This window comes from Python bivittatus, unplaced genomic scaffold (assembly GCF_059951505.1).
Source record: "Python bivittatus isolate LINGU-HERP-01145 unplaced genomic scaffold, Pbiv_v1 ctg000020_np1212, whole genome shotgun sequence".
Classification (NCBI taxonomy): domain Eukaryota; kingdom Metazoa; phylum Chordata; class Lepidosauria; order Squamata; family Pythonidae; genus Python; species Python bivittatus.
The window spans coordinates 92386914-92414019 of record NW_028277030.1 but is presented as its reverse complement, the minus strand read 5'-3'; the positions used below and the strand labels follow the sequence as shown (position 1 = coordinate 92414019).

The window sequence follows — 27106 nt, the reverse complement described above, 5'->3', positions numbered from 1 at the left end:
TGGACCCTCAACGGAGCCATTGAAACGGCTCCATGAAAGAGCTGAGGGGATGTAGAAAGAAGGCAAGTGGGGTCCGGGCACAGAAAATTGGTAAGGGGAAGAAGAGTTGGATCACAGTGGAAGAAGAAAGCTAGCACACTTAAAAGAGCTGATCTCAACAGATGGGAAGAGAAGGGAGGACAAAGTAGAGCAGTGGGACAAATGGAGGAAGAAGCAGGGGATAGGTATTTTACTTTAAGGCTTGAAAAGGGATTAAACAATAGCATCACAAAGACAGGGGCTTAGTAAAAGATTTCCTGTATCCTAAGTCAGAGGAAAAGACAACTGACAAAGGGAGTTAGCACTAGAGTTGTAAAGGTCTGGAAAAAAAACTCTGAACATTCCTGTATGTGGTAAGTCTTCCCTGGATATCTAAGGACTCCAGGAAGAGCAAACTAGAACAAAATGAGAAGGTTTTAACTAAAAGCCGCACCAGTAGTGAAGTCAACCATCTATACTGCAATTCTCCTATGTTGCCTGGCCTGAAAGTTGCTTCATAATATAATTCACATTTGTAAGTGTTCCATTGGAATACCTTCCCATTTCAAACAAATCCCATGGGCATAGATTAAAATCATGTCAGGTTCCAAATCTTCTGAGATACTGGTTGTTGCTTGAATTAACCTTCATCCACCTGCCCCCCCTCTTAAAGTGTTAGCATTACAAATTTCTAAATTCTCATTCTGCATAACCAATAGGCTAACAGTCCCCACTGTTATGGTGACTGTTGTACTGGGTGGATCATTTAGATTATTTGCATTGGTTGCTTCATACATAGGCACCAGTCAAACATGATACCTGTTTGTATCATCAGAGTTGGAGTATGTACTTGAAAAGTACAGAGTATGTGACTGCAGTCCAGTTTCCCATGGGATGTTGATGATAAAATAATCTAGGCTGGCTCTGCGCATAGACTTAAACTGAGAGAGGTGAAGAATCTGCACATACTTAGTGATTCTAAGTACCTAGTACGGCTTGAATTATAAATACCACATTTTAATATCAGTAGATTCAGTGTGCACATGCCTATTTTATAAATTGGATTGCAGTGTATGTTTTTTCTACTGCTATGTTAGCCATATTCTATGGATGTATTGTATATTATTTTTTATTCATTTTTATGTAGCATTGTTATATGATCTAATTCCATTCCATTTTTTATAGATTTGTGTTAGCTGTTTTCTGTTGTTCTGACAAATTATATAATCAGATATCTGGTTATCCTTTTGCAGGATTCTCAACAAAGGTTAATGTATCTTTATTTTATTTTATTTTATTTTATTTTATTTTATTTTATTTTATTATTTTATTTTATTTATTACATTTGTATGCTGCCCAGCTCCCCCAACGGGTGACTCTGGATGGCTCACAATTAAAATCAAAAACCCATAAACAATTAAAAATACTCCCTAAATAATTAAAATTAATTAATCCATTAAAAATCAACTATAAAAATAAACCCTATATATAAATACTAAAAACATTCAAGATGACAGGGGGGCAAAATCAATTACCCCACAAGCCACCTCCACTGGTGTGAGCCCCCATCCAGCCCCCAGGCCTTCTGGCATAGCCAGGATTTCACACCTTTCCTGAAGGCCATGAGAGTGGGAGCACAGCGCACCTTGGGAGGTAGGTTGTTCCACAGAACGGGGGCCACTGCAGAAAAGGCCCTCTTCCTAGATCCCACCAGTCAAAATTCCTTGACTGATGGGGTCTGCAATATGCCCCTTCTGCCGGACTGAGTGGGGCGGGCTGATATAACAGGGGCAAGATGGCTCCTCAGATGACTTGGTCCTGTGCCATGAAGGGCTTCAAAGGTGATAACCAATACCTTGAATTGGACCCGGAAGCAAACCAGCAACCAGTGCAGCTCGCGTAACAACAGTGTTACATGTGACACCCTAGGGGTATTCAGAACTGTTCGTGCCACCCCATTCTTTACCAGCTGTAGCTTCCGCATACTCTTCAAGGGTAGCCCCATGTAGTCTGCATTGCAGTAATCCAACAATCACTTTTACAATCCCAAATTAAATGCCATGGTTCAAATTAATGCTGCAATATTATTTATATTTCTGACTAAAATAATATCCCCATTAGATTTATTCTTTTTTTAAAAAAATATTTCGGTCAGTCATATTTGCTACTATGCATTCCTGTTATACAGATATGACTCATTACCATGTATTTAATGACATAAAGAAAACACTCCTTTAGCTCCATATTCCCATTGTGCATTTGCTACTGAGCAGTAAGAAGATGCTAATTATGTGTGATATGCATGATAACATAATCATGGTTATGTACTTTATTATATCCTTCCTTTTCATGAAATTCATTCTCAACATAATCAACCAAAATAAAATCAGATCCAAATCAGAAATGACCAAAATACATATTTCTAATAGGGTCACACAAAAAGGAGCACATACAAACCACCTTTTTCAAAGGATTTGTACAACCCTAATTACTAATATGTTAAAGAGATGTCATGAGGATGGGACCTGGGCATTATGTGAGACTCATGACATAGCAGTGTTACTGAAATTCAACAATTTTGTTATTAGTGGCTAGGTAGAAGACTTGCCTGGGAACCAGATGCATGTTAATTTCACAAAAGGGGGATAGAATAGATACTGTATTCTTTCAGGATTGATGTCTGTATGTCTGAATGTATGTATTTTATCTAGTCATTATTTATGTATTAAACAAATTTGTATGGCTACTCATCCTAACCAGTGGTGAACAAAAAAATAACGTATGATAAACCAACAGAACTCTTAAAAAAAAAAAAAAACTAGTTGAGGCCCCTTAAAAATTTCTCTCACAATATAAACACACATGTGCCAGTGTGTTATCACCATTTGTTACCTTCCCTGCCAGCTTCCCAAAAGCAAAGCCAGTGGGGAAGCTGGCAGGGAAGGTCACAAGTGGCTCTGGTATGTCACTGCGGCCTTCCTAAACGCATGCCGTCCCACACCATCCACTCCCTGGCCTTCCTGCATTTGCACTGCAGCATCCCCCTCCCCCAACTCACGTATGGCCGCGCTGGGCTTCCCAAGCCCTTCCCTGCCCTTCCCCAACTCACACACGGCCTGCACAAGCCCTCCCAGGCCCTCCCCCAGTCTGCGCAACCCCCTGGGGCACCCCTACACTCCTTGCCTCGAACTCCTACTGCTTCTGTTACCTGGGAATAACCCATGCATCATGGGGTTACAATGGCACCTGGGACTGCCGTGATTATCGTCACTAAGCGATGCAGTCAGGTGACATTGCAGTTTATGACCACATTGCTTAGCAATGGCAATCCTGGTCCCAATTGCCATCATAACCCAAGAACTACCTGTAGTTAACTGGGGAAAGCAGAGGTCCCCAGTATTCATTTCAGCTGGAGTTGTCAACTCTAGATTGTAGCTATCTGGGATCTGATTTGACATTATACTTCATATTAACAACCAGTCCCTATTGAAGATATAGGGAGGAACCCTTGTTTTTATTGTGACTATCCTCAGGTAATTATCAGAACAAAAAAGAATAGCAAAGTAAAAAAGAACCCAAATATTAAAATTGGGAGAATAAAAATAACAGTTTAGTATACTCAGATAAACAGTAACTAGCCAAAATCCAATCCGAAAAAGGAAAGCTTACCATGCAGCTATACGCTATTAATGCAGATATGAGGCAGCTTCCCTCAGGAAGAAATAAACTAATGTGCTATTGTGTTAGTAAATTAAGTAGTTCTTTTAATCTAAACTGTACTATTGGTGTCCTGTTAATTTTAAAATTCAGTAACAATATAAAGTTTGCATGGGCAATGGAGTATACTTTATTAACATTATTATGCTCAGAAAGATAAACACAGTTAGACTTGGTTAGTACTTGGATGGGAGACCACACCAGAAAAGTCCAGGGTTGTAGGGTGTATTAGGAAGTAAAAATTAAACATTAAAAAAAAAACCCAGAATATTATGTCAGATCATTTCCATACTGTTGTCAAGAAAGACTCAAATGTGACTTGAGGGAGTCTTTTTTTAATAGAAAGCATTATTTTTCCTAGTTTTTCATCAGTAGGAGTTGCAACTATAAATTAAATTAGTGTCCATATTAATGGATGCAATACATTTTCTGATGCAGCATTTAATTGAAGGGGTGGAAAATGATAAAGGTCTGGTTCTTTTGAAGGTCTCAGGTAACCAAAATAGAGCTGAAAACAGCTATAGATAGTGATGTAACTTCATTTCTAGTTGGTAGATATATTTATAATATTTACTGCATCCTTATGAAATGCTGAGCACCTTCGTTCTAGAAACCGTATGCATAGTTTGGAGAAATTCATTGCTAATTTTTCTTCACAAAATCTCAATCTTCAGCGTCTCAAAATTGAAAACATCCGTTTCCCATGGGACGCAGAGATCTTTTCCATATGCTATGAGAACTGAAGTGGAAATATCCATATATGTAACTGTGCAATGGCACTTTATGGGCAAATATCAAGACTTTACTATATGTATACACGAGAAATCCACACTTTCACCATTGAGAGATAGATCCAAATTAGTACTTTAAGAATCCTCAGAAATGAGTACTTTTTAACGTTTTGAATTATGGCTCCTCGTGCTATATCAAATCATTTTTTATACTTTGATTCTGAATCAGTTGGGTGTTTGGAACTAATGCAATATGATGGATCCATAGCCCAGCATTTAAGAAGATATTATCAGTATCTTCTGTGGCAAAGCAAATATTTATAGATATGGTGTGGAATAGAGAAGATTTAATAGGCAGTTGAGGCAATTTACAGATATTAAATGTGAAGAATTTTCAAGCTGATCTCCACTGAAACAGACTTAGGTAAACAAGGATTTTCTATTTGAATTGTAATAATGCTTAAGACGTTTTAAGTTCTTCCTCAGGATGACAGTTAAAAGAGCACTGTGGCATTTATAAATGTATAATAGCGTACGCTTTCCTCAGATGCATGTCATCTCCTTTTATAAAGGATTTTATACAATGTAAAAGCCATAAATCATAGCTTTTAAATCTTAATGGCTGGCTCACATAACACACACACACACAAGAAATCAAACTGCATTATGGCTTGCTGTGTGATGTGAATCTGAGTACAGATTCAGTGTGTGATAGACAATAAAAGTATATGACTTTATTTAAAAGAAAACAGTGAAAAAGAAGGTGCTATTATAATAAGTATTTAAATAAGATATATTGTTTAGAACTTTTGTAGAGCTTCTTTCCTCTGATGGTGCATATTTAAGTTTGCATGAAACTTCAAGAACCTTGTGCTTTTTACCTCCGGGTATAAGAAGATTCTTTTCAGATCTAGTTCTTGCCAATGCGACATGAAATTTAGCTTTTGGAGCAATAGCACTAATTGCTGTTTTTACAGATCACCACTAATGTAATTGTTATTGCAACCTTTACGCTGTGGGCTACTTAGGCTTGCTACAGTTATGCCAAGCATGCATACACTTACCCAAGTAAGAAAAGAGAGAAACAGAAGTATATCTAATTTTCATGTAATTATGGAAACATATCTAATTTTCCTGTAATTATGGAAACATGGATCCATTTCTTTCACAACAGAATAGATTATTTAACCCGTACAATGATAATAAGTACACAATGTATACTGCACACAAATCAAAAGTTTCAGTACATGAGGTACAAAAGGATTACTTTAAAAACTTCAAGCATCATTCTTATTTTGTTTAGAATTACAGCATTCATATATTCAGGTGAGACTGATATTAGGAGTGTAATCCAGTGGTATGCTTCTGTCAGTAGAAGCAATTTCTCCATCTCTCTGCAGCAAGCCCTTCGCAAATCCTGAAAGTCTGTTTTGAAGGGTTTGCTAACCCCCTGCAGTAGATTTGGGAGGTATTCTGGAAGTTGCAAGGGAGACAAGAAAGTCTCCCTGTATTAAAGGAAGGCTCCCTTTGTCATTTTTGGATTTCATTCAAAGGAAATATCAACAATTATTTTGAATCTTCTCCAGAATTGGAATATAGCGATTCTACTTTCAATAGCAATTCATTTTGTAAGATGTATGTGTCACAATTAACTGTTAAACTGTTCTTTAAACAGCCTTATAAGTTAGTGGCAGTACCCATACATTCCCGTTGAATATTATAAGGGAGGCTTTTAGTTAATGTATAATGATTTGTTTTATTTTCAGGTTTTTGGAGTGGATGACAGCCAGGATTATAATAGGCCTGTTATCAACGAAAGCCAGAAAGATTTAGTAAAAGATTGGGCTATAAATTCTGCTACAATAGTGCTTGAAGAAAAAAGACTACTGAGTACAACTGGATTTCTTGACACAGAGGTAGAAATCAAATTTTTGATGGGTCTTCTTCTTTTTCCTCCCATTAAAGGAGAGGACCTTTTTGTAGTCAGAGTTAAGTAGCTAGTAAGAGCTATTAAATACTTTATTATTATATAATAGTAATACAGTACTTCTTTATTCTTTATTAGAGCTTGTATATAATCTCTTAGCACTTAAAAAGCTGTGGTCACTTACTTTTGTCCTGCTACTATTCTATCTGCATATACACCATAGCACTGGCAGGCAGGATCTTAGGAGACTGAAAAAACTGAAATACTAGCTTTGTCTTATAAATATCACTGCTCCTTTCATTGTTTGCTTGTAGTTATCTGGAAAACTTGCAAGTCAAAGAAAAGATGTGCAGAAACTGAGCACAGATGAAAAGAAGTTGCTGTTTCCAGATGGAAAAATGTGGCTCACTTTTGGAAAAAATTTCTGTGTTAGTACCAGACAATTTTTCTATAGCACTATATTAAAACTTGTTGATAATTTTTCACATCCAAAGTTCTACACACATGCAGAAGCTGAACCACAGATCAACAAATGTCAGTATGCATCTGTTTTAAAGGAATATGAAGGAAAAAAATATTTAATTAATTTAAGATGGCTCGTTACACTACCATCTACAATATACGCTGAAGTTCTTCCCCAACTAACTTTATAAATGAATAAAACTCAGTGTTCTTTTGCACTCTTGTTTGTACTTTGCTTATACTTCCTTTCTTACCTGAAGTTGAATCTCATCTTTATCTTCCAGAGTCTAATCTTAATGTTCTTAATCTTCATATTCAATATTTCTATGTGATAGGTTTTATGCTTAACTCTCAATAATATATCTGCTTTTATCCTTTTGTTAAAAAATATATTACATAGATAAAATTCAGTAATTCTAATTTAAAGTAGCCTGAGTTGACAATAAAACTTAATTGAAGGGAGAGGAAGCATGGAAAATGGCAGTTTTCATTAATTCGTTGTTATTCAGAGATGTTATGTATTCTATCCTAAAACTGCCCTAGAAGTTGGTTCTCATGTGGTGGGAAAATTCCTATCACCCTTTTCAAACTAGAAGTCTAGGATATTCTTAAAGCAGATTTGTCTATGTAATCCAGCCAATCATTGCTGTTTTCTCAATCTCCAGGGATAATGTTACCATTCTAATAAACATCCCTCACATTCATAATTTGGAATGGAAATTTTTGAAATGGAAGCAAATGTGGTGGCTTAGGTTTCTAAACTATCAAATCTAAATTCTAAAAGAAAAGCACATTTCCTATAGACCTCAAATTCTGTGGGTTTTATTTGGTCTGGTTTGAGATTTAGAGAATGATTAAGCATGGAGTGTGTCTGGGTTTACAAGTTTGTATGAAAAATCTATTAACTGATTAAATAGTTAAATAAAACACAGGCAGTTTTATGATAAATATCAAGTTGCCATTTTGGTAAGCTAGCAATTGGTTATGAATAGTATAATTTGCTTAGCCCTGTCATGAACACATCAGATGCCAGACTGCATTTATACACATTGGTATTGCTGTTCGAAAACAGTTTCCCTCCAATATGATTTGAGCTTTGCAAACAGTTTCTTATAATGATTTGTGTGTTTGCTTTCAGTTTAAGTCTTAAATTTTTCATTATCAGATTTCCAATGTTTCTCAGTTTATTATTTATCAGGTCACAATGTATTATCAATTTTTATTGAGTTTCCCACATTTCACAATTAATTTTTGTAATCCAGAAGGGCCAGAAGCCTCTGAATCTGTCCATATTTTCTCATTATTCTTCATCTGACCTCTACAGACAATGTGTTTTACTAAAATATTACTTAAACGTATCATTGTTACGAATACCACAGAACATATTTTGAGCTTTTTTAATGAGTACTGAAAGAATGTTACTATCCTTTAGAATCTGTAGTAAGTGACTCCATAACATATCCATAGCAACCCATATATAGATATTCTATATGTCCTTTAATATGAATGCTACTAACAAAAGTACAGCTGAGAGTCTTTTAGGCCCCCAAAACAACATCTGGAAGTGAATAAAGGGGTATCATGTGTGGAATTGTGATTTCTAAGCTTTTCAGGAGTTAAAACTCTTCATTTCTGAAGCTGTCAAAAGGTATAAGTAACAGAAATTATTGACTTCCAATATCTTTTCCCTGAATATTTTAAGAATGCAGCAAAAGCAGGATTAACTTTTTAAAGAAATCAGTTGGAATGTAAGTTTTTATTCTGTTTTTGTAATTTAATTTGATTTCCCCCCTTTATTTTTATCTTGCCTTGAGAACAATATAGTGAAAAAGAATATAAATTTAATTAAGTGGTTATGGGAACCAAGAGTAACTTTCCACTCAAAGCTCACTTAATAATTCTCTCACTGTTTGACATAGAACAAGTCTGCTCAATTTGGTGATATTACCCCAGAGGAAAATTATTAAAAAAAAAAAAATAGAACACAAAGCTGAAAGGCTTTATCGAAAGTAAGAAAATAGATTTTCAGGCCCTCATGGGTTTGTGCTGGTTGACCATATGAAGGCAATTCAGTATAAAGTAGAATCTTTGTTTCAAATCTCAACAGAAATTTATACATTTTAACAATCATATATTCATCATTTGTACATAATTCATTTTCAAATTCCATTTTATTGTATCCTATTCCTGGTACCTTTTTATCTACTGTATATCAGATCTTTCTCTTAATTGTGCATATAAAAGCCATTGAAAACCAACCCCCTCTGCAGGCAGTTGTTCTCTTGATTTTATTTTAAGCTCTCAATTTTCCTGTACTAACAAGTCTTTATATGTTAACCATTTTTCTTTGCCTGCTGTTTCTTTTCTGTAAAACACTTCTTGGCCTGAGGCCAACAAAAGTATATTGGGGCATGGCCTGGGTTTGTATATATTCCATATTTGTAATATTGGCATTCCTGAAATAATGATTTTTAAAATCTACATTTACTTTAACTTTATCATGCCATAAGTAACCATGCCACCCAGTCCTCAGACCATGTTCTTCTAATTCTAAGAGTCTCTTGTTTCTTAACAACAGCCATTCCTTCATCCAAACCAAACAGCAGGCAGCAAAATACAGTTTAAAATCAGATAATCCCAGTCCTCCTCTTTCCTTTACATCTTGGAGGAACTTATATTTAACCCTTGGTTTCTTCCCCTGCCATATAAATCTGGGTATTAATTTTTGCCACTGTTTAAATGGTGTATCAGTTCTCAAAACAGTTAATGTCTGGAATAAGAACAGCATTCTAGGTAACACATTCATTTTTACCACAAATATTCTTCCCAACAGTGATAATTGTAACTTTTCCCATCTTAATAAGTCTTTCTTAATTTCATTCCATACTTTAACATAATTATTTTGAAATAACATACAATTCATATTATAGTAATTTCCAAATATTTCACTTTTTTCTCAATCTGAAACCCAGTTTTTACAGATAATTCTTTTTGGTCTTCCATTTTCATATTCTTTGTCAACATCTTTGTTTCCTCATTATTAATTTTAAACCTAGCCAATGCACCAAATTCTCTTAATTTTTCCATTAATACGTCAATCCTTTCTAGGGGGCTCTCCAAAATTAAAATCAAGTCATCGGCGAATGCCCTTAATTTGTAGAGTTCTTTTTTAACTTTCACTCCAGCAATTCTCTCCTCTTGGCTTATGTCTCTATTCAAAACTTCAAGAGCCAGAATGAATAACACCAAAAGTGGGTTTCCCTGCTCATTCCTTTCTATATTTCACGGGGCTTGGTCAGTTCCCCATTCACAATTATTTGTGCCATTTGTGAAGTATATATCATTTTCACCCATGTAATAAAATTCTCTCCAAAGTCCATATCTTCCAAAATTTTAAACAGAAAAGTCCAGTTGAAATTGTCAAAAGCTTTCTCAGCATCAAAGAATATTAAGGCAGCTTGCTTTTCATTATGTTGCTCCAAGTACTCTAATATATTAAGAATATTTCTAATATTGTCTCTTAATTGTCTCAGGTAAAAAAACCACATTGGTCTTCATGGATAAAGTGTTGTAGAATGTATTTCAACCTTTCAGCTAAAACTGTTGTGAATATTTTGTAGTCATTATTCAGTAATGATATTGATCTATAATTTTTTGGCAAAGTTAAATCTTGTCCTTCTTTGGGAATCAGTGCTATATTTGCCCCTGTCCAGCTATCCAGTATCTTTCTATTATCTAAAATGGAGTTAATAATGTTTTGCAAAGATAGTAAAAGCTCATCCTCAAAATATTTATAATAAGCTGATAGTTCATCTGGGTCAGGGGCTTTGCCTTTATTCATCTTCTTTATAGCATCACAAACTTCACTTATTGTTTCAGTCATACCTCTACTTTCAAAAGCAGAACTTTTGTACCTAGTTAAACCCTGTAACAATTGGGGAAACAGAAGGAAAAAAAAATGTTCAGACTCTCTGAATTACTGGGACTTCAGTTTACATGCATATTTTTCCACATTGCTGTAGAAGTTAAAGAAATACAGGGATAATATGCATCCTTGTCTCACTTTCTTCCCTATTCGGAAGAACCTAGTTTCTCCAAACAGTTCATACAGTAGCTTTTTGTTCATTGTAAACACTTCTCAAAGGAATGATCAGGTGTTCCTGCATACCTACTAGCCTTAATATATTCCATGTTCTGGCATGATCTGTACAAGGAAGGGCCTTGCAGTTCTGAGTACAGCAAAAATAAACCTTTCTTAAATTCTGTTGTAGGGCTGTGCAGGTATCCAAATTCAAAAGGGAAAAGATGGTTCAGAGTACACCTGAGTATGCATATACCACCTGTTGACATCTCCTTAAAAATCCAGTGAGTGTTTTCCTGGGAGTGGACCATAGCAACCACATGGACCCAGGAAAAGGTACTACTTCTTTAAGGAGTTGCTAACAGGTGCTATGTGAATGCCCCCTCACCACCTTCCCAGCTTCATATATGGATCACCGCAGAGCTCTGTTCTCTTGCTGTCTCTGTTATCCAGCTTACATTAGCTACCTGATTTCACATCCCTGTGGCTTTTCTGAAATTTGCCTCTCTTCATGTATGGCTTTGCTTTTTCTTGGGTAAAATTTAGCTTGCATGAACATTTACTGCATTAGTTCAGCAGTTTGCACAATCTCTTGCATCTCTGTAGTATTGTCATAAACAGCATTCTTTTCCAATTCTGTACTACATCATTTTGTTCCATATTTTTTCACATCAAGCTGCTAGCACCTTTATTGCCTCTTATCCTGCAGTTTTAAGCAATTCAGTTGAATTTCTTCTGAATTGGTGCTTTCTGATTTACAGTAAGTTCTTCAGCATATTCTCTGTCCAAATGCTGCTGTCATTCTGCAACCCATTTATACAGATTTTCAGAATAGTCTTTACATCTTTTGGACTCATATGCCTCTAGTCAGTCTCTTCTATGATTAATTTTGAGTAGTCTTAGGTGTAAATTTTATTTTGAACATTTCTAAGTGTGACACTTTTTGACTCCAAGCTCCACCCTCTAGATCAGTGTTTCTCAACCTCAGCAACTTTAAGTCTGAATACCACCTTTGATGTAGAGTCAAGTTAGGGCGTCTAATAACTTGTATCTAATTAGACTAGATGAAATTCAATTTGTGACACTCAAGGATGTGGACAGACTGTTTGGAGCAGTACATTGTACTACTTGTTTTCTGGAATCTTGCACAACTTGGCTTGTAACTTCCCAGGAAGTTATTAGAGATCCTCTGTGGTTAAGGATAGTGGCTGAGATAGTGGTTGCTTTGGGACTGCAGGTAGTACACAGTTCAGGAACTAAATGTCTGATTTCCAGACTGAGGCAACAACCAGGAATTCTCTTCAGTTTGGGGTATTACACTGTTTCCTGGACATAAGGGTCGGGAGAGTAGTTGAATCCATATACATACATACACACACACACACACATATTACCCTGCCTTTATTATTTTTTATAAATAACTCAAGGCAGTGAACATACCTAATACTTCTTCTTCCTCCTGTTTTCCCCACAACAACAAGCCTGTGAGATGAGTTGGGCTGAGGGAGAGTGACTGGCCCAAAGTCACCCAGCCGGCTTTCATGCCTAACACAGGACTAGAACTCACAGTCTCCTGGTTTCCAACCTGCTGCCTTAACTGCTAGACTAAACTGGCTCTTTGTTCTTTGCACAGTCTCCTTGGTGGCCATTTTATGTATTTTGCTTTTGTAGTTCCTGTTTTTAGTTCATGTTCTGTGAGATGGGCAGCTATTTAAATCAATTGAAATAAATAATAAAATAAATATGTGCCTCCCTTTCTGAAAGATAATGACCTTAAAACTCTGGTAGGTGCAATTGAATGCTCCAGGCTTAACTATACTAACGTGCTGTGGTCTGAAAACTTAATTGATACAATACTCAGCAAGCCAGGTTGGAGTTGGGAAGAGTACAAAGAGATCATATTAGAGTTGCTCTTAAAGCATTTGCACTGTCTGGCTGTTTGTTCCTGGATAAAGTACAAAGCGCTGGTCATTACTTTTAAAACTTCATAGGGAAGTATAACAGATTTGTATTCTCTGCTAATGGTGCATACTGGAAGGCATAACAACATCTTATCACGTGATTATAAGTGTGATCATTTATATTGGTACCTTTGCCATAATTATTTTAGAGGTATTTCATAGAGAACCATTCATCTAGATTTCTTCTCAGGTAATTAAGTTGATTAACTGGAAAGTACTAAGTGACTGGTACTGTAAATACATTCAGTTGGCACCTTCCTAGTCTTCATAACCATTATTTGCGCCTTGTTTGTAATCCTGGCTTGAAAACTCATGGAAAATGGGAACTATTCTGTAAATGGAGGGTGAAAACAGAAGAGAGAAAGAATATTCAACCTTCTTTCAAATGTGGCAAATGTGGGTTGTTACACATATCATGCCTTCTGGGTTGTTGGTTCTTTCCTTTTTCCCCCAACAGTCTGTCATGTGAGCAGTAAAGATTTTCCAAAACCTGTTTTTGCTAAGAACAGCTGGTCTGAATCTATTGAAAGACTTTCACATCTTCAACCAAGGTGATAAAATAGCAACAGATAAGATGATCTTTCCAAAAAAGGGGGGGAAATGAATACATTGGTTTTAAAGCACCATATATTAAATTGATAGAGATCTACAGTTTTATTTATTTATGCATTTATTTATTCATTGCATTTGTACCCTACTGCATTCTCAGCAGACTCTTTATTTTAAGGTTATTTCATACTTCATGGAAAACATTATAAAGTTACTCTCACAGTATGAAGTTTTAAACAATCATAACTTGTTCTACATCTTAATTTTCTTCAAACTTTTCAGCTTCCTGCTTTAAAGTGAATAAGACCTGATCCTGTAAATACTTACCACAGGAAATTTTTGAATAGATTTCTGGATTTATTGGATGTGTAATTGGTCTTCTTTAAAATCCCATATTAGGAAAGCACCGGCACTTCTGGAAGCAAGCGCTGGGCATCACAGTGGGCTAGTCTGGCTGCTAATCATACAAAACATGAAGAAAATGAAGTACGGATGGAGTCATCTGCGCTTGTTCATCTAGAAAACGGTACCATAACTAACACTTGCAGCTCTTTTTATACTAAATCAATCCATTATCTTGTTTAGTCACATTTTGGTTTTAATTAGCACGTTTCATTCTTCTCAGGGATTCACTTTTCCACAACTCTTATGGAAATGTAATTAGATTTTTATACTCTTATCTCATAAATTGCATTAGTTACATTTAAAATTTTAAATCTGAAAGGTATGTGTCAAGAAAAGAGGCTTCCTCTAAATTCATTGTAATGTTGTCTAGTCTGTCACATATACTGAATTTTAGAACTCTTCCTTAACAGACTTTTTTTTTCTGTTTTATTTGATTTTAGAGACTGACATCAGTGAATCTGGCCTGTCAGTTAGAAGTGCTAGCTCAATTACCTCTTTGACCAGCCTAGATCGAAAGAGGCGGACACTCCCTCAGTTGCCAAAGGAGGAAAATGTCACTGAAGGACAAAAAACAAAAGTTACAGCCCATCACAGATCAGAGATAGGTGAAAAACAGGACACAGAACTTCAAGAGAAAGAAACCCCAACTCATTCTCAAAAAGAAATAGGATGCGCCACTGATAAAAGCCTGACTAAAGCAAGCAGAACAATAAATGGCCTTTCTCCAAAAACAGACAAGACAGTTTTTCACTCCAGTAGTTGCCTCTCTTCTGAAAAAGAAAAAAATGAAAATGGCAGAGAAACATCTGTGGTAAAACAAGCTTTGGCTAAAATTCAGCAGGAACAAAACGAGCTGACACATTGGATCCCGGCTAAATTATCTTCTGCAAGAACTCCCAGCCAGGTTGAAAAAGGGAGAGAGGAATCTTCTGTTTCCCATAAATTGGATATCAAAGAAAAGGCATCAGGGCGTGGTACAGGTAAAACAGAAATTAAAGTGACACAAAGTGAAGGGAAACGAAGGAAAGCCGAGGAAGCCAAATTGCAAACAACTAAAGGACTTAGTGGAGATAAGAAGGAAGCATCAAAGCCATTAGTAAGACAAGGCAGCTTTACTATAGATAAACCAAGTGCAAATATACCCATAGAATTAATTCCTCATATTAATAAACAAGGAACTACTCCATCATTTTCTTTAACATCCACCACTACAGCAAGTGAGAGAAGTGTTTCAGTGGAAACAGATCCTGCTCTAGATACAACACTTATTTTAAAAGATACAGAAGCTGTAATGGCTTTTCTTGAGGCAAAGCTGCGTGAAGAAAATAAAACAGAGGAAGGACCTGACACTCCCAGTTACAACAGAGATAATTCCATTTCACCTGAATCAGATGTGGATACTGCTAGTACAATTAGTCTAGTTACTGGAGACAGTGAAAGAAAAACTACTCAGAAACGTAAAAGCTTTACCACCCTCTATAAAGATCGGTGTTCAACTAATTCTCCTTCAAAGGATATTTTAAAGTCATCTTGTTCAAATGCCAGTGACAAAATGGAGAAGAAAACAAAATGCCGCTCCTCAGAAGCTAGTTCAAGGGGTGATGCACGCAAGATTGCACAGAGTAGTGGAAGAATAAGGCAGCCTTCAGTAGATTTAACAGATGATGATCAAACTTCTAGTGTACCTCATTCTGCTATTTCTGATATTTTATCTTCTGATCAGGAAACATGTTCTGGCAAATCACATGGAAGGACTCCTTTTACCTCAGCAGATGAACATTTGCATTCCAAAACTGAAGGTATTAAATCAGCTAAGTTGAAGTCTTCTTCACCATCAACTGGGCAAGTCAGTAAGTCAACCACTCTTCCAAGGCCTCGCCCTACAAGGACTTCTCTGTTACGGAGAGCACGGCTTGGTGAAGTGTCAGATAGTGAACTTGCAGATGCAGATAAAGCATCAGTTGCTTCAGAGGTATCTACTACAAGTTCTACATCTAAGCCCCCCTCGGGAAGGAGAAATATTTCAAGAATTGACTTGCTTGCCCAGCCACGGAGAAATAGACTTGGTTCTTTATCAGCACGAAGTGACTCTGAAGCAACAGTAACTAGAAGCTCTACATCTCGTACTCCAGAAGCCATAATTAGAAGTGGCATTAGACTAACACCACCAGCAGACAGTACGAAAGTTTCTCCTAGAATTAGAGCTAACAGCATTTCTCGCCTGTCAGATTCCAAATCCAAATCTCTGTCTTCAGCCCATAACTCTCCAACAGGTATGAGACACTTTCTACCTTATCTCTAATAATTTAGTTTTTTGGGGACTTTCCATTTTCTGTTGGTCATGTGATTACTAAAATTGATGCTTGTTCTCATGCAAAATACTAACAAATGAAGTTGAAGGAGGAAGAGAAGAATCTTCTGTTCCCCATAAATTAAAAAAAGGCATCAGGGCATGGTGGATATATATGTTTTAGCTTTTAAAGAATATGTAGTTCTGTGGAGTCCTTGGGGTTCTCTGAGCTTGGTTCTTTTCCTGCAAACATTTCATTACCTGGCTAGTTAACATCTTCAGTGCTGGAATGGGATGGAGTTTGCTCTCTGTTTATATACTCTTGCATGCCCTGCCAATGTTGGTGGGGGTTTTGTTTCGTCCCTCTAGTAGTTCCTTGATTAGGGTATTGTTTGCTGCTTGCTTGTGTGCCCTGTGGTAACCTCTGCTTATCTTGGTGATAATTGCTGGTGAGGAGCTGTTCTGGTCTTTTGTCTCTTTTGAATAGTGTGTAGATGCTGTTTATGTGTCTGTTAATTGCTGCCTTGTCTGAATACCAAGCTTCCAAGAATTCCCTTGCATTTTTGGATTTTGCTTGGTCTAAAATGCTGACAGTTTCCTAGTTAAAATTATGGTTATATCTGTCCGTGTGTTGTGAGATTAAGGAGTTTTCATCATGTCTTCTGACTGCTAGTTGGTGTTCGTGGATGCGCTCTGCCAGTCTTCTGCCTGTCTGTCCTACATAGTGTTTGTTGCAGTCCTTGCACTCTTTGTTGTAGATGACTCCTGTTTTTCCTTCTTGTGATACTGGGTCTTTTGGTTTACGTAAGCTTTTTGGAGGGCTTTCATTGGTTTGTGTGCCACGGAGATGCCATGTGGTTGTAATAGATGGTTGGTGGTTTCTGTAATGTTTCTGATGTATGCAAGTGTGATCCTTTTCATAGTTTGTGTTGTTTGTGTTGTAGTAGGTTGAGTGGTCAGGCACTTTTTGATAAAGTTGCATGGATATCCATTTTGTTGGAAGATGTTGTATAGGCGGTCTCTCCTTTTTTCTGCTGTTCTGGGTTGCTGCAGTGTGTTTGTGCTCACTTGAATAATGTTCTTACACAGCTCCTCTTGTGGGCAGTAGGGTTGTTGCTTTGGTAATGGACTACTTGATTAGTGTGGGTTGTCTTCCAATAAACTTGGGTTTGCTGTTGTTTCCTCTGCTGATGAGGATATCTAGGAAGGGTAGTGTGTTGTTGTTTTCTTCCTCTCTGGTGAATTTCATTCCTTTGAAGATGTTGTTGATGGTTTCATGTGTCTTCTCTAGTTGCTCCTTTTTTATTATAACAAAGGTGTCATCTACATATTGGATCCATACTTTAGGTTGTATTTGTGGGAGTGCTACAGTGGGGCAAAAAAGTATTTAGTCAGCCACCAATTGTGCAAGTTCTCCCACTTAAAAAGATGAGAGAGGCCTGTAATTTTCATCATAGGTATACCTCAACTATGAGAGACAAAATGAGAAAAAAAATCCAGAAAATCACATTGTCTGATTTTTAAAGAATTTATTTCCAAATCATGGTGGAAAATAAGTATTTGGTCACCTACAAACAAGCAAGATGTCTGGCTCTCACAGACCTGTAACTACTTCTTTAAGAGGCTCCTCTGTCCTCCACTCGTTACCTGTAGTAATGGCACCTGTTTGACCTTGTTATCAGTATAAAAGACACCCGTCCACAACCTCAAACAGTCACACTCCAAACTCCACTATGGCCAAGACCAAAGAGCTGTTGAAGGACACCAGAAACAAAATTGTAGACCTGCATCAGGCTGGGAAGACTGAATCTGCAATAGGCAAGCAGCTTGGTGTGAAGAAATCAACTGTGGGAGCAATAATTAGAAAATGGAAGACATACAAGACCACTGATAATCTCCCTCGATCTGGGGCTCCACACAAGATCTCACCCCGTGGGGTCAAAATGATCACAAGAACGGTGAGCAAAAATCCCAGAACCACAGGGGGGGACCTAGTGAATGACCTGCAGAGAGCTGGGACCAAAGTAACAAAGGCTACCATCAGTAACACACTACGCCGCCAGGGACTCAAATCCTGCAGTGCCAGACGTGTCCCCCTGCTTAAGCCAGTACATGTCCGGGCCCGTCTGAAGTTTGCTAGAGAGCATTTGGATGATCCAGAAGAGGATTGGGAGAATGTCATATGGTCAGATGAAACCAAAGTAGAACGTTTTGGTCTAAACTCAACTCATTGTGTTTGGAGGAGAGAGAATGCTGAGTTGCATCCAAAGAACACCATACCTACTGTGAAGCATGGGGGTGGAAACATCATGCTTTGGGGCTGTCTTTCTGCAAAGGGACCAGGACGACTGATCCATGTAAAGGAAAGAATGAATGGGGCCATGTATCGTGAGATTTGGAGTGAACACCTCCTTCCATCAGCAAGGGCATTGAAGATGAAACGTGGCTGGGTCTTTCAGCATGACAGTGATCCCAAACACACACGTCGCCCGGGCAACGAAGGAGTGGCTTCATAAGAAGCATTTCAAGGTCCTGGAGTGGCCTAGCCAGTCTCCAGATCTAAACCCCATGGAAAACCTTTGGAGGGAGTTGAAAGTCCGTATTGCCCAGTGACAGCCCCAAAACATCACTGCTCTAGAGGAGATCTGCATGGAGGAATGGGCCAAAATACCAGCAACAGTGTGTGAAAACCTTGTGAAGACTTACAGAAAACGTTTGACCTCTGTCATTGCCAACAAAGGATATATAACAAAGTATTGAGATGAACTTTTGATATTGACCAAATACTTATTTTCCACCATGATTTGCAAATAAATTCTTTAAAAATCAGACAATGTGATTTTCTGGATTTTTTCCCCCATTTTGTCTCTCATAGTTGAGGTATACTTATGATGAAAATTACAGGCCTCTCTCATCTTTTTAAGTGGGAGAACTTGCACAATTGGTGGCTGACTAAATACTTTTTTGCCCCACTGTATAGCTTCTAGGCATTGAATTACAATCTCCGCTATGAGTCCTGATAGTGGTGATCCCATGGCTGTGCCTCTGATTTGTTCGTATATTTGTCCATCAAACTGAAAATAGGTAGTGAGGCAGAGGTTGATGAGTTCCATGATTCTGGGTATTTCGATCTGGGTGTATTTGGTTAAGTCCGGTGTGTTGTGTAGTATTGCTGATATGGATTCTTTCACTAGTTCTGGGTTTATGGATGTAAAGAGTGCTGTGATATCAAATGAGACCATAATTTCATCTTCATCTATGTGTACGTCTTTGATTTTCTGGAGGCACTGTAGTGAGCAGTTGATAGAATGTTCACTCCTCTCTGTGAGATGTCCAAGCTTTTTTGTCAGTTCTTTCGCTGTGTTGCATGTTGGAGTCCCTGGTAAAGATACAATTGGTCGGAGCGGTATGTCAGGCTTGTGTATTTTTGGTTGTCCATAGAAACGTGGGAGGATGGGTCCACTGCTTTTCATCCGCCACTGTTCTTCCTTTGTGATCTGGCCTTTCTTAGTTAGGTTGTTGAGGGTTCTCTTGATTAGGTTGTCTAGTTTCTGTATTGGGTTGGTGTTAACTGGGATGTAAGTCTCTTGGTCCTCTAATAACATTTTGGCTTTTTGCAGGTACTGTGATTTGTCCATAATAACTGTGGTTCGGCCTTTGTCTGCTGGGAGGATGATGATGGTTTGGTCCTTCCTTAGACTATAGAGGGCTGCTCTGTCCTCTGCTTTGAGTTGGTGTTGATATCGTGTTCTTCTGATTTGTGGTATAATTGTCTGCCTTATGTTTTCTTGAGTCTCTGTGTTGAGTCCTGTCGTTTTTAATGCTGCTTCTAGGGCTACACAGAATTCTAGTTGATTAGCGTTGTCCATGTTGTAGTTGAGGCCTTTCTGGAGGATATTGTGTTCAGCAGTGGATAGTGGCCAGCTAGACATGTTGATTACCCATTCTGGTTCGGGTACCTCTTTGTTTCCAGGATTTAATTTGAGTAGTTTAGTTTGAAGTTTTGTTTTTCTTTTCTCTGCCTGTCTTCATGATGTGTTCTGGATGGTGGTAGTCACTATCTTGTTATGCTCTGGGGTCATGGTCAGTTCTAGTTGTTCCTTGAGGTTGTCTATTGTACGCTGGTACTTGTTAAGTCTGTGGTGTGCATCCATGATCATAAGTCTTACTATTTTGGGGCCGTTTTGTTGTGCTATTTTCCATCCTGCTGTGACAAAAGACCAGAACAACTCCTCACCAGCAATTATCACCAAGATAAGCAGAGGTTACCACAGGGCACACAAACAAGCAGCAAACAATACCTTAATCAAGGAACTACTAGAGGAACGAAACAAAACCCCCACCCCCACCAACACTGGCAGGGCATGCAAGAGTATATAAACAGAGAGCAAACCCCATCCCATTCCAGGACTGAAGATGTTACCTAGCTGGGTAATGAAACGTTTGCAGGAAAAGAACCAAGCTCAGAGGAGGACTCTAAATATGTGTAGCTCAGGGTTGAACCAAAGACTCCACAGTTCAACCCTGAGCTACACATATTTGCCTCTAATATGTAGTTCAGAAGCCAAGTATGCTTTTTCACTACAATACTTGAGGACTTGAAAAAAGATTAAAATATTCTGGACTATAGGTTTGCTTCCCAGTCCTAACGTTTACAATTCATTCATGCTGAACCTGAACTGTAGTGACCTGTCCTTACACTCCTACTCGCTATTAATTTTTGTGAGGCAGTGTTCCACATAATAGTATTGTATGTGGCCTGCCCAATCATGCAGTTTCATATAGCTACTGATAGTCATTGGAGTATACATCAAAGCCATGTAGACTTTCATATGACTGGTAGTTGAAATGGAAACAAGCATATACTATGTTACAATATTTATATGGAGTATACAGTGGAGAATACTGCTCTTGTGCCATATGTGATTATAAAATTGCTTTAATTATCAATATTCTTGCTAGAATTCGAAGAACTACTGCAGGCATAATATTTGCATTAAGGTTTTTAAGGCCCCCCTGCACCTATTCAGGATATATCAACTGCTACCTTTAAAAGGTTTATGGAACCTACAGGGCAGCATGTGACAATGTTTTAGCTGCGGTAACTTGAAGAGAAAACTGGTGTGAGTGCATAGGCATATTTAAAATCTGACTGCAGGATGGAAGTCTTATTACACACACTTTCTGAGTGTGATATGCTGTAGTTTAAACATCCATGCAGTTAATGTGCTCTGGTTTTTTGTAAATCAGTTTTCATTTCTTTAGGACTTTCATTTGACCTTGTTAGCGGAAGCATCAGAAAATTTACACCATTAAGATGTCTATCTGGAATAAGGCTGAGCATCCACAGTGCTTTGCCTGTGGCTTCCATCATCCCATTTGTAGCCCACCAACATCCTAAGATTGTGTCACTGAAATTCAGTGGCAAAATAGCCAACTGGGATCATTTTAAGGTGGCAGTGGGAGCAGTTTACCTCTGAAAAGCCTTCTGCTCCTCTCCACTCCCACAAAGGCCACATCAGCCTGTTTTTCAGGTTTTGGTGAGGAGAGGCTTCCCACTCCCTTTCCCACCCTTAAAATCCAAACCCATCAAAACTTCTCAGCTCCGTCCTTCCAGTAACATCATAGCATCACGGAATAGCTTCTTGCAGCTCTTTGGAACATTGCATCCCACTGTTTTGCTAAATATTTTACCACAGTAAATTGTGGGCACAGATTTTACAATTCAGAAGCAATGAACTCTCAAATGAGGTGAAAGCCAGAGATAACTTATTGAATAAGCCCAGGCAAATAACAAAATTTTTAAGCAGAATGTGTTAAATGTAATTGATTCAGAGCAAAAGATGAAATCTTAACCCCTTCCACTGTCAGAAACCTCTTCTTCTCCAGCTCAGAGAATGACAGCAGGCAAGTCCCTTCAATGCCAGTGGGTATGCAAGACTGTCCTAGAATCCAGTTTGCACTGAGATTCCATCTCTGAGAAAGTTCTCAAACTTTTAATGATATACCATTACAGTTATTCTAATTAGACATTTCTGTTGCTTACATTTATTTATCAGCAGTCAAAAATGTTTGCAGAGTCAGTGCCAGTTCACACGTTCAGACCCTTCCTCCTTTCTGCAGGTGGCTGGCTTTGAAGCATATCTGGCCTGTATTTGTGCTGGGAAATCAAATGTAATTAGAGAGCCAGCTAATGAGAAAATGGAGAACACGCAGTTACTTTAAACAAATCTAAGGCTTAAAAGAGGCTTTATCATGGGAAAAACTTGGTATACGCTACTACACTCCCTTGCTGGGACAAATATTTTCTGCAATAGCACCATATCCTCAAACATTGCACATCCCAGGGGTATAGCATTGTCAGGAATCATTTGAGGGCAGTTCCTTTAATTAACGTAGAAGATAATTTGTGGAAAGATCATTCTTATTTCTTACTTGGCACTTTAAATGTTGAAGTGAGTTTGCGGAAAAAGCTAATTCAGTTTAAATTTCTTTTAGAGCAACCATAGATACAGCGGTACCTCGGGTTACGAATGCCTCTGTTAACAAACTTTTCGGGTTACGACCAGCTCCGGCCACAAAAATTTACCTTGGTTTGTGAACTCCACCTCGGGGTACGAACAGGATACGTGGCCATTTTCCCTCCCGTGACACAGTCCACGGCCATTTTTCCGCCCCTGACACATGGTCCGCGGCCATTTTTCCGCCCCTGACACATGGTCCGTGGCCATTTTTCCGCCCCTGACACGTGGTCCGTGGCCATTTTCCACCCCGACACGTGGTCCGCGGCCATTTTCTGCCCCTGACACGTGGTCGTAGGGAGGGGGCTCTCCCTCCAAGCAATAGCCTCCTCCCTGTCCTCCACGCCAGAACGGATTAACGGTAATTACATTGAACCTTATGGGGAAATTTCCTTCAGGTTGCGACCAATTCGGGGTGCGACCAGAGTCACGGAACGAATTAAATTCGTAACCCGAGGTTCCACTGTATTATGAAATACAAGGAGAACAGTAAGGGCACCTAAGTTATATCTTAATTATACATAGGCAGTACCACTTTTTACTTTTGTTATTCTTCCAAATAATTTTTACTAAAAATTCATTTGTGTCTTCTCCTCACTGCAACGTAGGTTGATACTTAAATTTTCAAATTGAATTGAATGCCCAAAAATCATTTAGCGAGTTGAAATGAATGATCATTTTATTTCCACATCTTTTTAAAGTGGTGAAATTAAATTAATTATTACATTTTAAGGCAAATGCATTAAATCTGTATGTTGTCAATAACATGATCAACACATTTTTGTACACAGAGACATATCATCTTCTTCCAGACCCAGATCCTGCTGTTGAAACTTACAGTGGTAGAGTACTGGACATCATGTATTTTAAAAATTTCACTCCTAATTTTTTTTTCTCTGAATGCTCATGTTGTACAATGCTGGGTTGCAGGACTAATTTTAAATATATATTACAAAACTAATTGGAATTTTATCTCGAATAATGAACTTGGAGGTATTGAAGAATTTTGAGTTCAAAGATATACTTACCCCAAGATGTTGGGCTCAATTCAGACCTGTCCATGAATGATTTGTGTTTGCATTCTTGTAGAAATATTTTTCCTGCTTATTAAACTACCTTTAAAATGTAAAAAAATAGGAACCTTGAGAATTTGAAATTCAATCAGGCCTGTTAGAATTAACATATAAATTTGAAAGAAAATCTAGTAGTTATACCTGGCTTTCCATCCTTTAAAAAGGACAATATTAAACCTATATTCCAAATTCATTTAAGGATATTATCTGCCTTCATTTAAAAGTCACAGTTACATCTATTATTTAAATTTTCAGCCAAAAAAAAGACTTAGTTTCCAAAAGAGTCAGCTCTGCAGTTAACCAGCCTGAACAGAGCAGACATCCCACTGTTCAATAACACACAATTTCATTTTCTCTGGCTTTATGGATGTAATAAATGATTTGTTTGATTTGATGTGAACATTGCTGTTTGGTTAAAAACCAAACAAGATCAGGTGAAATTTAGGCACTTGATAATTATATGACCTTAAGAAAAATTGCAGGTAGAAGTCTAAATGAGAACTTTATCAAGGGGGAGACACAGATTCTTTCTTTCCTGGTAAAATTGCCATCTACATTTGGACCCCAAGTATTTGTGTGTGTGTGTGGGGCAGTTTCTCTTTTTCCAACAGAGTCCTGTTTCCAAGAGCAGTGTCAGCTATAGGACCCCAGTACAGAGGACAGCACAGCAAAGAGTAAAACCTCCTTCACTCTCCCAACCAAATTCCTCACCTGGCCTGGAACCCCCAACTGATAAAAGCCATTCTTGTCAGCAATGATATTTGAAATTCTCTTGGTGGGATTTTTTTTTTAAAATATTGTTATAGCTCCAATAATTGAAGCTTGTATTAGAATCAGCATCCCTTACATGTTTTAAAAAGGGGGAATCATTTTAGTAAATCTCAATGTCTGTCTGGGAAGTGAGCATTCTCTTTGTTGAATTTGCTACTGTTTTTTCTTAGGAAAATAGCAGCAGTCTATATTATTATTGTTGTTATTTCCCACCATTTTTATATATAACTCAAGGCAGTGGAGTTATAAACCTAATATTCCTGCCTCTGTGTTCCTCACAACAACAACTCTGTGAATGTCAGGTTTAGTCCAGGGAACTCTAGGAGACCATGCAGATTCAATCCAACAAGGTTTATTAGCTGCAGCCTCTACCACGAATCTTCCCAGACTGAAACCTCAGTTCCCAAAGTCAGCCAGTCAGAACAGAGTGAATTCCTCAGGGAGGTGCCAGCCTCATCCACTTATCTCTTCCCCGAGCTTTGGGAGATGAAAGAGCATTCTTTACTCCCTGATTCTGGCCCCCACAATTCCAGTCCATCACAGTGAAGTCCAAATGTGCCCTTATAATAGTCAATATCTCCTAGTATTTCCAAACTGGATTTCAAATGACACAAACTATAATTTTTCTCCTCTAAATACTTCATCCCATTTATAGTGCTTATGTTTCCATGTGTTGTCAAATGTGCCGTTACACATTTTTGGAAATTGGCATAATTTACAAAAAGCATACAGATTCACTGTGTTATTAGTTTGGATAGAAGATTAATAATATTCTGTCTTATTAACTCAACATTGTACACAGAGTATTCTTTTTCACATTTTGTCAATTAGTATTTATTATTTAACAAAACTCTATTTTTTTTTTTGGTTTCAAGCTGTAGTCAGTAAACACTTTCTGATGAGGCATTTGGGGTTTGGTATTAAGCAACTGTGCTGTCATGTTTCTAAAGTCATAATTGTATTTTCTGCAATAAATACAACAATAATTCTTTTTCAATAATTAAACTAATTTAGTAAATTCAAGATGGAGGCGCTTTCCTACTGATTATGCTTCCACCTCAGAAGATGAATTTGGATCAAACCGTAATTCTCCTAAACATGCCCGTCTACGTACTTCTCCAGCCCTGAAAACTACTCGAATGCAGAACATTGGAACACCAACACAAAGTAGCAATACCTTCAAGCATAGGATAAAGGAACAGGAGGACTACATTCGTGATTGGACTGCTCATCGAGAAGAAATAGCAAGGTTGGCTTTCCAAGAAATAACAACTCTGTGAAAAGCAGAAGACATTCATTACAACCTCTTCTTCACCTATAGTAATTTTGGTACCATCGGGAGGAGTAGCAATGTCAGGTGCAACCCACAATGATGCCAAAATGGCAACATGCAGTGATGTTATCATGCAAATGCTGTCTTTATTGACTTGTGTCCTGACATCTGATGCAAGTACATAAGTTTTTGCATGACATCATTGTGTACAAGTTGTTGTCCTCCCCATCCTCCTACAGGTCCTTATGAGAAGTAATGCAGAAAACTTTCAATTTAGTTAAACAGAAATGTATTGATTATGTAACTGGTTTGTTTGAAGTAAGTCAATGTCACAGCATGGATTGCTATGAGGGCTACACTTGGCCTTGAGTGATTTTCTGAAGATTTCCTCCACAAAAGAGGATTGGGACAAGATAAAAAGTAAATATTATTTCCTTTAAATGTAATTGAAATAACTTACGCTTATTTAGATAGTATGTTTACACCCCAAGTATTTAATATTTTGCCCTGTCACATTAAACATTACAATTTGATGGCAATTTTGGAGGTGTGGGAGGAGGTATTTCATGAAAGTTTTGCATGGCTCCCCCTGGCACCTGAGCTTGACCCACTCACTGTAGAAATTAAAGTGCTGTAGTCCCCCATGTCCTTCTCCCAGTCTGTCTAAGTGAACAGAGGAGCTCTGCACGTGCCCCTTACAGTGGCTATTTGCTTTTTGCAATTTTTTTCTTGGGCAGGGGAATAAAGCGAAACTGAAGTAATGATTGGTGTGGAATAGGAAGCTGACTGGATAGTGATTTTTGTGTTCCCCGAGTGATCCACTAGAGGAGGTTCTTGTCATCTGTTTCAGCATTCTCAGCATTTCAGCATTGATAGTGATCACGTTTTCACACTGGGAAAATGATGGAGGGTTTGGAATATAAAATGTGTGAATTTGAGAAAGTGCCCTATGTTCATTCTTACATAATGAAGTATTCACAATATTAGATTTTTTAACTCAAAATGATTAATGTCGTATGAATTGAAACCAAGATTTTTGAATAATCAGTATTCTAGTCACTTTCGTATAACTCCAGAGTTATCATTTATACTGTTATTATTTTTAACAAAGTTACTGTTTATATTCTGCCTTCCATGCAGAACCATGATCCTATGATAAATTAAGACAAGGGAAGGCAGACTACACAAGGCTCCCAAATTTCCTTTTTTTCCAGTCTTCAAAAGATCTCTGTATATAGTCTGCCAACATTCTTGTGGTTCATCCCTGCTGCAGTCCTTTTCCATTTCCCCTCACCCCAGGTTCTAGTCCTCTTTTTTTAAGTCTGCA

At 37.8% G+C, this 27106-nt stretch overlaps 1 protein-coding gene across 8 annotated transcripts in view; it reads left to right on the top strand.

The window, feature by feature from the left end:
* CEP170 (centrosomal protein 170) overlaps positions 1 to 27106 on the top strand; it is a 92674-nt gene that overhangs the window by 50284 nt on the left and 15284 nt on the right. For 6 of the 8 annotated variants that reach the window (XM_088144059.1, XM_088144045.1, XM_088144053.1 and 3 more), the window contains exons 10-13: positions 6233 to 6382; positions 13846 to 13972; positions 14292 to 16124; positions 25521 to 25755. In XM_088144059.1, coding sequence (XP_088000185.1) covers positions 6233 to 6382; positions 13846 to 13972; positions 14292 to 16124; positions 25521 to 25755 — 2345 coding nt within the window. The remainder of the gene's footprint in view (positions 1 to 6232; positions 6383 to 13845; positions 13973 to 14291; positions 16125 to 25520; positions 25756 to 27106) is intronic. The other 2 variants (XM_088144060.1, XM_088144063.1) reach the window with 2 other exon arrangements.